This window comes from Macaca thibetana, chromosome 20 (assembly GCF_024542745.1).
Source record: "Macaca thibetana thibetana isolate TM-01 chromosome 20, ASM2454274v1, whole genome shotgun sequence".
Classification (NCBI taxonomy): Eukaryota; Metazoa; Chordata; class Mammalia; order Primates; family Cercopithecidae; genus Macaca; species Macaca thibetana.
Window position 1 is genome coordinate 24,141,652 of NC_065597.1, and position 12,319 is coordinate 24,153,970.

The window sequence follows — 12,319 nt, forward strand, 5'->3', positions numbered from 1 at the left end:
AAAAAAAAAAAAAAAAAAAAAAAAAAAGCCAGGCGTGGTGGCTTATGCCTATAATGCCAGCACTTTGGGAGGCCAAAGCGTGCAGATAACCTGAGGTTAGCAGTTTGAGACCAGCCTGACCAACATGGAGAAACCCCGTCTCTACTAAAAATATAAAACTTAGCCGGGCATGGTGGTGAATCCCTGTAATCCCAGCTACTCGGGAAGCTGAGGCAACAGAATCTCTTGAACCCAGGAGGTGGAGGCTGCAGTGAGTTGAGATCATGCCATTGCACTCTAGCCTAGGTGACAGAGAAGGACTGCATCTCCAAAAAAAAATAATAATAATAATAATAATAAAATTTTTAAAAAGATACACAAATAAACCCAAAAAGGATTTGGAAGAAACTATTAGCAATGGGGAATGACAACAGAAATTGAATGCCCTTCACTTTTCACAGTTCTGAATTAAAAAAAAAAAAAAAACACACATACACACAGACACACAAATATATATTCCTTTTTTTTTTTTTTTTTTTTGAGATGCAGTCTTACTCTTGTCACCCGGGCTGCAGTGCAATAGCATGATCTCGGCTCACTGCAACCTCCACCTCCTGGGTTCACATAATTCTCCTGCCTCAGCCTCCCGAGTAGCTGGGATTACAGGTGCCCACCAGCATGCCCAGCTAATTTTTGTATTTTTAGTAGAGACGGGGTTTCGCCATGTTGGCCAGGCTGGTCTTGAACTCCTAACCTGGTGATCTGCCCCCTTCCCTCCACCGGCAATGGCCTCCCAAAGTGCTGGGATTACAGGCATGAGCCACCACTCCCAGCCTATATTACTTTCATAATTAAAAGTGTAATATAATATTTTCTTAAAGTTTGGTATTCAATGGAGAGGAGGTTGGCTGTTAGGTAAATCGACCATTAGCTGAACAGACTATAAATTGGTTTTTAGTAGATTGTGATCAGCATTTTAAAGGGGGAAAGGAGGCATGAAGAAGAATAAATAGAATAGAAGACAAAATATGAGAGCCCATCACATGTAGTTTTTTGTTTTTTAAATTTTGTAGAGACCAGGTCTCACCATGTTGCCCAGGCTGGTCTTGGACTCCTGGGCTCAAGGAGTCCTCCCACCTTGACCTCCCAAAGTGCTGGGATCATGGGTGCGAGCCACCACGCCCGGCCTCATGGAGTTAAAGTACATGTTATTTGTGAACATTTCATCTTGGTTGCATGTGTGCTGGATTATGATGTAAAATGTACTTTGTGCTGTGTGCTGATGTATGGTGAAATATTATATTAGTTGATATGATCTGTTACCAGGTCACATTCTCCCTTGCCCATCACTGCCAGCTCGCCACCGCCAACCCCAGCAGACTGGGAAGCTCGGGATTAGGCAATGGATAAGCTGCCTTTGGACTCTCAATAAGCTCTTTTAGGATAACTTGCGCAACAGGCCAGAAAGATGGGGAGAATTAGGGTGGAGGACCCTAATGCTTTGCCTTCGGGGACCCCAGGACTCATGGCTGCAAGGATAACCAAGACCCACACCTAGATTCACTAAACAACTATTTGCTCTGGAGCTGTGGCCCTGGGGTGGCTGCACCCAGGTAGGTCAGGAACCCCAGCCCAGGGGAAGGAGTGTCTGTCTTCTGGAGCCCCGCAGAGGGTTCCCAGGCGAGGCTGCCCACCCAGGGCGCTGGTCTCTAGCGTCAGCGTGACAATGCAGAACAGGTTGACGTTGGCGTTGTAGACAGTGAACTCCACAAACACAGCTCTGGTCAGGGCGTCCAGCCAGGTGTTGTCAAAGAGATAGCGGAGAATTCTGCGGAAAAGAGTGGCATTGCGGCACTTCTACCCTGCAGGGGCTCCATGTTCCCGCAGCCCCTTGACCGAGGCCAGAGCTTCCTGTATCAACTTCTCCCTCTGCTTCTGCTCTGCTCCCTGGGCCACCAGGCCACCAGGGCTGCTCCTGGGAGTGGTCACATTTTGTAGCCCATGCTGTGATGTGGTGGCACCCCTCTTCTCCTGTCCATGAGAGCAGAGATTCTCGAAGTGTGGTCCCCACACCAACAGCATCAGCATCACCTGGGAACTTGTTGGAAATACAGATTCTCAGGCCCGCCCTAGACCTGCTGAGTCAGAAACTCTCAGGGGAGCCCAGAATGCGTGTTTTGATGAGCCCGCCAGCATTCAGATGCTTTTTATGGTTTGAGAGCCATGGTGTTAGAAGAAACATAGTTCAGGTGCAGTGGCTCATGTCTGTAATCTCAGCACTTTGGGAGGCCAAGGTGGGTGGATCCCCTGAGGTCAGGAGTTTGAAACCAGCCTGGCCAACATGGTGAAACCCCGTCTCCAATAAAGACACAAAAATACAAAAATTAGCCAGGCATGGCCAGGTGCGGTGGCTCACGCCTGTAATCTCAGCACTTTGGGAGGCCGAGGTGGGTGGATTATCTGAGGTCAGGAGTTCGAGACCAGCCTGACCAACATGGTGAAACCCCATCTCTACTAAAAATACAAAAATTCGCTGGGCATGGTGGCGCATGCCTGTCATTCCAGCTTCTCAGGAGGCTGAGATGGGAATTGCTTGAACCCAGGAGGCAGAGGTTGCAGTGTGTCAAGATCATGCCACTGCACTCCAGCCTGGGTGACAGTGTGAGACTATCTCAAAAAAAGAAATAAAGGGCCAGGCATGGTGGCTCATGCCTATAATCTCATCACTTTGGGAGGCTGAGGCAGGCAGATCACCTGAGGTCAGGAGTTTGAGACCAGCCTGGCCAACTTGGTAAAACTCTGTCTCTACTAAAAATACAAAAAATTTAGCCAGGCGTGGTGGCACATGCCTGTAATCCCAGCTACTCAGGAGGCTGGGGCAGGAGAATTGCTTGAACCTGAGAGGTGGAGGTTGCAGTAAGCCGAGATCACGCCAATGCACTCCAGCCCAGGCAACAGAGCAAGACTCTGTCTCAAAAAAAAAAAAAAAAAAAAAAAAAAAAAACAAGAAAAAAAGAAGGCCGGGCACGATGGCCCATGCTTGTAATCCAGCAGTGCCAGGGTTTCAAATCTAGGTCTCTTGTGTCAAGGGCATGTTGAGTCAGACTGCATGGACCCTGAGCATCCCTGCACGTTCTTTTTTTTTTTTTTTTTTTTTTTGAGATGGAGTCTTGCTCTGTTGCCCAGGCTGGAGTGCAGTGGCCGGATCTCAGCTCACTGCAAGCTCCGCCTCCCGGGTTTACGCCATTCTCCTGCCTCAGCCTCCCGAGTAGCTGGGACTACAGGTGCCCGCCGCCTCACCCGGCTAGTTTTTTGTATTTTTTAGTAGAGACGGGGTTTCACCGTTTTAGCCAGGATGGTCTCGATCTCCTGACCTTGTGATCCGCCCATCTCGGCCTCCCAAAGTGCTGGGATTACAGGCTTGAGCCACCGCGCCCGGCCCCCTGCACGTTCTTACTGGGTATTCTTGGAATGCAAGACTGTGCTTGTGCTTTAGCCAAGTCACTTCTTAGGGCTGTATTTGCAGTGTGCAACCTTGTGGGATGAGGTGATGCCTTCCTTTGGACAAAGAGCAGGCTTCTTTCTGCTGCTGCAAAAGCATCAAATGCCCCAGGCTCAGTATTGCAGGCACAAGCAGGCATCTTTCATGGCCCTTTGTTGCGAACTGACTCAAACCAATGTAATGTTCTGCTATGACTTTTGCTGTAACAAAATCCTTTGTCTCTGACCCAGGAATCTTGTGTCTTCTGCCAGCATCCATGAAACAGTTAACAGGTTAGCTTGTTGGCTTACAACTAGGGTAAAACCTCAGACTTTGCAGAATTCTTGACAGATCCTTAACTACTTCCCTCTTGCCTAAGGGCGGACTGCTTTGAGTGGTAGTGAGCTCCCCATCTCTGGACTGGCTCTAGCAGAGGCAACCAGGCTGTGAATGCTAGAGAGAGACTTTCCTTCCAATTCTGAGATGGCTCAGTTCCCAGGTACCTGAAAATACAACCTGCATGATTCTGAATTCACCAGGCCCTCCCACAAGGACCTGAATGAACTTGGTCCAGCCCTGTTTTGAAGACTACATTCCCCAAGCAGATGTGGACTCTAGCAAAAGACTTTACTCAGCTACAAATGAATCAAGTCAACCTTACCTTGACGTGCTTTGGCGATCAGTCCCCAAGGGGACCACGTAGCCTCCTCCCCGATACACAGTGAGTTTTCCCCAGATGGGATACCCTCGACGTTGGTCCTGGCTCTGGTACTGCCAAGCGTGGGGAAAGCTACTGCCATTACCGAGGGCGGTGGCATTCCAGCCTTCCCCGTAATCTGCCAGGTCTTCAGCATCCAGGGAATATGGCGCACGGCATCCGTTGAGAGATGCCTGCAGCTGCTGGGCAAGAGGGCAAGAGCTTTCCCGGACCCTCACTTGACGAATTTGGGCACTGCCAACCAACTTGGAGTTCCCATCAGTAATAAAGCCTAAAAAGAAAAACCAGGTGGGTAAATCTAGCAGTCAAAATAATCTTAACACATTCCAAGCTCCCTGGCCCGAGGCTAATGTGAACTTCAGCATACCCATTATAGAGACAGCCGAGAGAAGTTTATGGCCAACTATAGGCTACATTTATCCAAATAACCTCACCATCTCTCCAACTGGAAACTACTGTGCATCCTGCGCAACTTCTCTTAGGGAATGGAACCCCACCACCCCATCATCAGTCTGGACATGCCTGTGCCCTTTCTCCTCAATCCTCTATCCCGTGATTACTACATCCTATCCATCCTACTGTTTCCATGTCTTATGTACCCATCCCTTTCTCTCCATCACCACTGTCCCTAGTCCCTACACCAGCCCTCATCCTGTGTTCTCAGCATCCTAACTTGCCCACCCCCTCCCCCCACCTTTTTTTTTTTTTGAGACAGAGTTTCACTCTTGTTGCCCAGGCTAGAGTACAATGGCGTGATCTTGGCTCACTGCAACCTTCGCCTTCTGGGTTCAAGCGACTCTCCTGCCTCCACCTCCCAAGTAGCTGGGATTACAGGCACATGCCACCACACCTGGCTAATTTTTTGTATTTTTAGTAGAAATGAGGTTTCTCCATGTTGACCAGGCTGGTCTCAAACTCTTGACCTCAGGTGATCCACCCACCTTGGCCTCCCAAAGTGCTGGGATTACATGTGTGAGCCACTGTGCCCAGCCAACTTGCCCACCCTTTATTCCAACTTCCAGATGCTTCCAGAGTGATCCTTCTATACCACAGATTTATGCCACAGCTTCATGTAGAAATTCAATGGCGCCTCATTTCCTCGAGGATGAGATACTCACTCCTGAGATCCTTCACGATGTGGCCTGTTCATCTCTCCTGGTTTGCTTCTCACTGATCCTTAACTCACACCCTACACGAGAGTCACAACACGCTGCGGTTCCAAGAACGTGTATCCCATGGCGTGAGAGGCTGGGCTTTTCTCATGTTGTTCATTCTGCCTGGCACACTGTTTTTGCCTAGCTGGTTCAAGCTCTGTTATTACTCACTTAGGAGGTTCTCCACTCTTCATCGGAGGAAGGGAGGTGGAGAGTCCCTGCTTGTGTACACCCAGCCTTCTGAGAGTCTCTCCTTCATAGCATCTGATACTGTGGTTATTGATTGGTTTCCTTCCTTCCTTCCTTCGTTGCTTCCTTCCTTCCTTGCTTCCTTCCTTCCTTCTTCTTCTTCTCCTCCCTCCTCCTCCTCTTCTTCTTCTCTTCCTCCTCCTCCATCTTCTGCTTTTCCTTCCTTCTTTCTTTCTTTCTCTCTCTCTCTCTTTCTTTTTCTTTCTTCTTCCTTCTCTCCCTCTCTCCTCCTTTCCTTCCTTCCTGTTTCTCTCTCTCTCTCTCTCTCTCTCTCTCTCTGTCTCTCTTTCTTGACAGAGTTTCACTCTTGTCACCCAGGCTGGAATGCAAGGGCACAATGTCAACTCACTACAATCTCTGCTTCCCAGGTTTAAACGATTCTCCTGCCTCAACCTCCTGAGTAGCTGGGACTACAGGCGTGCACAAACACACCCAGCTAATTTTGTATTTTTAGTAGAGATGGGGTTTCACCATGTTAGTCAGGCTGGTCTGAAACTCCTGACCTCAAATGATCCACCTGTCTCGGCTTCCCAAAGTGCTGGGATTACAGTTGTAAGCCACTCCTCCTGCGGTGTTTAGGTTTTCTTTTCTTTTCTCCTTCCTTCCTTCCTTCCTTCCTTCCTTCCTTCCTTCCTTCCTTCCTTCCTTCCTTCCTTCCTTCCTTCCTTCCTTCCTTCCTTCCCTCCCTCCCTCCCTCCCTCCCTCCCTCCCTCCCTCCCTCCCTCCTCCCTCCTTCCTTCCTTCCTATCTTTTTTTGTTTGTTTGTTTGTTTAAGACGGAGTCTCACTTCTTCATCCAGGCTGGAGTGCAATGTCATGATCTCAGCTCACTGCAACCCCTGCCTCCCAGGTTCAAGCAATTTTCCTGCCCCAGTCGCTCAAGTAGCTGAGACTATAGATACGCGACAACACACCCGGCTAATTTTTGTATTTTTAGTAGAGACGGGGTTTCACCAGGTTGGCCAGGCTGGTCTCAAACTCCCGACCTCAAGTGATCTGCCCACCTCGGCCTCCCAAGTGCTGGGATTACAGGCGTGAGCCACTGCGCCCAGCCTCTCTCTCTCTCTGTTTTTTTGTTGTTGTTGTTGTTGTTTTTTAAGACAGAGTCTTGCTGTGTCTCCCTGGCTGGAGTGCAGTGGCGCAGTTTTGGCTCACTGCAGGCTCTGCCTCCTGGGCTTAAGCAATCCTTCCACCTCAGCCTCCTGAGTTGCTGGGATTACAGACATGAGGCATCACACGTGGCTAATTTTTTTTTTTTTTTTTTTTTTTTTTTTTTTTTTTTTTTTTTTTTTTTTTTTGAGACAGAGTCTCGCTCTGTAGCCCAGGCTGGAGTGCAGTGGCCAGATCTCAGCTCACTGCAAGCTCCGCCTCCCGGGTTTACGCCATTCTCCTGCCTCAGCCTCCCGAGTAGCTGGGACTACAGGCGCCCGCCACCTCGCCCGGCTAGTTTTTTGTAATTTTTAGTAGAGACGGGGTTTCATCGTGTTAACCAGGATGGTCTCGATCTCCTGACCTTGTGATCCGCCCGTCTCGGCCTCCCAAAGTGCTGGGATTACAGGCTTGAGCCACCGCGCCCGGCCACACGCGGCTAATTTTTATATTTTTCGTAGAGGTAGGGTCTCGCCATGTTGCCAGGCTGGTCTCGAATTCCTGGCCTCAAGCAATCCTCCCGCCTCAGCCTCCCAAAGGGCTGGGATTACAGGTGTGAGCCACCACACTCGGCCTAGTTTTCTTACGACGCTGACGCTGACAGTGCTCTACGTCTGTTCCTAGCCGGGAGAAGGCACAAGGAGGCTGACACAGCCCCAGGGCTGCAGGACTTACCTGGGGGGTGACCATACAGGTTGCTCACGAAGGTGGTGTTGGCCCACTCGAAGAACTCTCGGAAGCCCAGCACACCTGAGAAGCCCCTGGTGAAGCTGTGCTCGAGGTGCCTGTTGAGGTGGTAGGCGCTGGGGTCCCTCTGCCCATAGGCCACGAGCAGTAGCATCCACAGGAAGCCCAGGTATGCTGGGGAGGGAGGCACAGCCCCTGGTCAGGCAGGATCCACAACTCCCACCCAGTCCAGTTCAGGAAGTGGAAAGGCTTCCTAGACCAGCCCCTTGCCCCTGTGGTGACAATGGAACCAATCTTTATAGAGGCAGCAGAGAGGAGTAAAGTCACAGACCATGGGATCTCCTGCCTGGGTCCAAATCCCAGCTCTGCCACATCTCATCCAGGTGCCCTTCACAAGTGACTCTACCCCTCCATGCCTCGCTCTCCCCATCTATGAAATGGGAATAACAATTCTGTGATGAGGGGATCAGTTACTATTAGAAAGCACTGGCCGGTGTGGTCGCTTGTGCCTGTAATCCCAGCACTTTGGTAGGCCCAGGCGGGTGGATCACTTGAGGCCAGGAGTTCAAGACCAGCCTGGCCAACATGGTGAAACCCTGTTTCTACTAAAAATACAAAAATGAGCTGGGCATTGTGGTACATGCCTGTAATTCCAGCTACTCAGGAGGCTGAGGCAGAAGAATCGCTTGAACCTGGGAGGCAGTTGTTGCAGTGAGCTGAGATCACGCCACGGCACTCCAGCCTGGGTGGCAGAACAAGACTCCATCTCAGAAAAAAGAAAAAAAAATAGAAGGCACATAAAGCTGTGTCTGCAGGCCGGGCACTGTGGCTCATGCCTGTAATCCCAGCACTTTGGAAGGCCGAGACTGGTAGATCACCTGAGGTCAGAAGTTCGTGACCAGCCTGGCCAACATGGTGAAACCCCATCTCTACCAAAAATGTAAAAATTAGCCAGGTATGGTGGCACACGCCTGTAGTCTCAGCTACCTGGGAGGCTGAGTCAGGAGAATTGCTCGAACCCAGGAGGCAGAGGTTGCAGTGAGCTGAGATCGCGCCATTGCACTCCAGCCTGGGCGACAGAGCAAGACTCCGTCTCAAAAAAACCACACACACACACACACAAAAAAAACAGTGTTTGCTACATTATTTCTTAAATAGCATTTTTTAAAATGGGCCACTTGCCACTTTGCATGGCTAAGGGTATAATGGTGAAGACAAACACGTTCCTGCCCCTCATGGTGCTCACCTGTCTTGTTGGAGACAGGTGAGTGTGACGTAGAGGATCTTTTAGGTGCAAATATTTAGCGTGGGAGGCTGGACGTCACAATCACATGAGGGATCAGGTTCCTAGTGAACCAGAACCTCTGGTTCCCAGGCCTGGGAATCTGCATTCCAAGACCCTCCCCCTTTACTCCAACTGTCTCAGAAGACTTGAATGGACACCAATGAGTAGGACACCGTAGGGGCATGCACTACACGCTCTCTCCAAGGTCCACAGTGGGACTGAATCCCAGCGGCCCACCTAAAGCCCACCTGTCAGGCACCCTCTGTCGGCTTCCTTCCCTCTCCACTGCCCTCTCTCCTCCAACCAGTGCTTTCCAGGACCACCTCCCAATTCAGCTACTTGCACCCAAATCTGCTCTGGGAAATCCAGACTCAGAGGCTCCCTGAGGTGTGAAGGCTTTTGACCAGAGGGGCCGGGGAAGCCACGCTGCAGACACAGTGCTTAGGCTGAGATTTAAAGAATACGAGGAATTAGGCCAGGTGCGGTGGCTCACACATGTAATCCCAGCACTTTGGGAGGCCAAGGAGGGCAGATCACTTGAGGTCAGGAGTTCAAGATCAGCCTGACCATCATGGCAAAACCCCATCTCTAACAAAAAAACAAAAATTATCCGGGCATGGTGGTGTGCGTTTGTGATCCCAGCTGCTCGGGAGGCTGAGGCAGGAGAATCGCTTGAACCTGGGAGGCGGAGGTTACAGTGAGCCAGGATTGTGGCACTGCACTCAAGTCTGAATGACAGAGTAAAACTGTATCACAAAAAATAAAATTAAAAATTAAATGAAAAATTTAAAAATCTTAGGCCGGGTGCGGTGGCTCACGCCAGTAATTCCAGCACTTTGGGAGGGCGAGGCGAGTGGATCACCTGAGGTCGGGAGTTTGAAACTGGCCTGACCAACACGGAGAAACCCCGTCTCTACTAAAAAAAAAAATACAAAATTAGCTGGGCATGGTGGTGCATGCCTGTACTCCCAGCTACTTGGGAGGCTGAGGCAGGAGAATTGCCTGAACCCAGAAGGCGGAGGTTGCGGTGAGCTGAGATCACGCCATTGCACTCCAGCCCAGGTAACAAGAGAGAAACTCCGTCTCAAAACAAACAAAACAAAACAAAATTTAAAAATCTTTAAAAAGGCTGAACATGGTGGCTCACACCTGTAATCCCAGCATTTTGGGAGGTCAAGGCGGGCAGATCACCTGAGGTCAGGAGTTCGAGACCAGCCTGGCCAACATGGTAAGACCCTGTCTCTATTAAAAACACAAAATTTAGCTGGGTGTGGTGGCGCACACTTGTAATCCCAGCTGCTCAGGAGGCTGAAGTGAGAGAATGGCTTGAACCCCGGAGGCAGAGGTTGCAGTGAGCCGAGATTGTGCCACTGCCCTCCAGCCTAGGTGACAGAGTGAAACTCTGTCTCCAATAAATAAATAAATAAGAAGAATAAAAGGAATTAGCCAGAAGAAAAGCTGGGGAGGAGGAGTGAGCAGACTCCAGGCTGATGAGATGGAACTGCCTAGGCAGAAGCCTGGGGCGAGGACGGGGTGCAGGTCCCAGGTGCTACAGAAGCCAATGTGAGGACAACGTGGGGCGCTGGAGCCGGCAGCAGGCACTTGAAGCGGGTAGAGCCACAGGAGGGGGTTTGGGTTTTGTCCTAAGGGTCATGAGGGGCCACTGAAGGATTTTAAGAGTAGGGGAGAAGCTGGAGTGTGCAGATTTCCAGGGAAACTGAGGCCCAAAAGACGAGCGGGACTTATCAAAAATAGCACCGTAACGGTGTCTGTCTGTTTCAGGCTGTGCTGAGAGCCAGCGAGTTGGAAGGTTGCCTACCCAGGATTTCTCTGATGAGGGCAAATGCTTTCTGTTCCTTGAGGTGGGTGGTTTTCCTCTTCTCAACGGCAGCGGTGAGAGGTGGCTGGTAGACGTCCCTGCTGCTGTTTCTTCGTGCTCGGAACAAGGCATAGGGGTCTGTGGAGGGAAGGACACCAGGACAGCCCCCAGGTGGGCAGAGGACAGGCTCTGCGTTCGCAACCGTAAGGCCCGTCTCTCACCCACGGCAATGGGCTCCGCATTCCTCTTCCTCCGGAGTCGTTTCCCAGCCTACCCTCCACACCTCCGTCCAGGCTTCCCCAGGGCCTAGCGTCCCACGCCTCCTCCGTCTGGAGGATTCTCCACAGGGAGAGCACGGAGGCGTCTTCCCCGCCCCGAAATCTTTCTGGCCCCTGCACTGCCTTCCGCGACACTCCAAAATTGATGGATTCGAGGATGAGGGTGACAAAAATCTCAAAGTCCTGTCATGTCTGTTACCTAGTATCTTCATTTTTTAAAATTTAATTTTAATTATTATTTTTTTTTTTTGAGACACATTTTCACTCTGTTGCCCAGGCTGGAGTGCAGGGGCACAATCTCGGCTCACTGCAACCTCCACCTCCCAGGTTCAAACAATTCTCCTGCCCCAGCCTGCCGAGTAGCTGGGATTACAGGTACGTGCCATCATGCATGGCTAATTTTTGTATTTTTAGTAGAGATGGGGTTTCGGCATGTTTGCCAGTCTGGTCTCGAACTTCTGATCTCAAGTGATCTGCCTGCCTCAGCCTCCCAAAGTGCTGTGATTACAGGCATGAGCCACCGTGTCCAGCCTCATCAATTTAAATTAAATTTTTAAATTTTTATTTATTTTTCATTTTAAGGCCAGGCATGGCCACTCAAGTCTGTAATCCCAGCGTTTTGGGAGGCTAAGGCAGGCGGATCACCTGAGGTCAGGAGTTTGAGACCAGCCTCACCAACACGGTGAAACCCCATCTCTCCTAAAAATACAAAAATTAGCCAGATGTGGTGGTGCACACCTGTAATCCCAGCTACCCAGGAGGCTGAGACAGGAGAATCATTTTAACCCAGGAGGTGGAGGTTGCAGGGAGCTGAGACCATACATACCACTGCACTCCAGCCTGGGTAACAGAGCGAGACTCTGTCTCAAAAAATAAAAAATAAAATAAAGTAAATTTAAAAAATAAAAATAAAATGTTTTTCATTTTACTTTTTTTGTAGAGACAGGGTCTTGCTGTTTGGCCCAGGCTGGAGCACAGTGGTGCAATCACAGCTCACTGCAGCCTTGACCTCCTCGGGCTCAGGCAATCCTCCCACATCAGCCTCTTGAGTAGCTGGGATTGCAGGCATGCACCACCATGTCTGGCTATTTTTTGTATTTTTTGTAGAGAAGGGGTTTCCTCATGTTGCCCAGGCTAGTCTCAAACTCCTGAATTCGAGTAATCTGCCCACGTCAGTCTCCCGAAGTGCTGGGATTACAGGCATGAGTCCCTGGGCCTTGCCTCCTGTTCTTTCGAAACAGGCTGGGCACAGTGGCTCATGTCTGTAATCTCAGCACTTTGGGAGGCCGAGGCGGGAGGATCACTTGAGGTCAGAAGTTTGAGACCAGCCTGGCCAACATGGCAAAACCCCGTCTTTATTAAAACTACAAAAAATAGCCAGGCATGGCGGTGGGTGCCTGTAAGCCCAGCTACTCGGGAGGCTGAGGCAGGAAAATCGCTTGAACCCGGGAAGTGGAGGTTGTAGTGAGCTGAGATCACGTCATCGCACTCCAGCCTGGTCAACAGAGCGAGACTCCATTA

General features: G+C 50.3%; 1 protein-coding gene across 2 annotated transcripts in view; it reads right to left on the reverse strand.

The window, feature by feature from the left end:
- PKD1L2 (polycystin 1 like 2) overlaps positions 1 to 12,319 on the reverse strand; it is a 107,213-nt gene that overhangs the window by 14,550 nt on the left and 80,344 nt on the right. For both annotated transcript variants that reach the window (XM_050773190.1, XM_050773191.1), the window contains exons 34-37: positions 10,521 to 10,658; positions 7,405 to 7,590; positions 4,122 to 4,449; positions 1,674 to 1,807 (exon numbers count right to left, since the gene is read on the reverse strand). In XM_050773190.1, the coding sequence (XP_050629147.1) occupies positions 1,674 to 1,807; positions 4,122 to 4,449; positions 7,405 to 7,590; positions 10,521 to 10,658 (786 nt within the window). The remainder of the gene's footprint in view (positions 1 to 1,673; positions 1,808 to 4,121; positions 4,450 to 7,404; positions 7,591 to 10,520; positions 10,659 to 12,319) is intronic.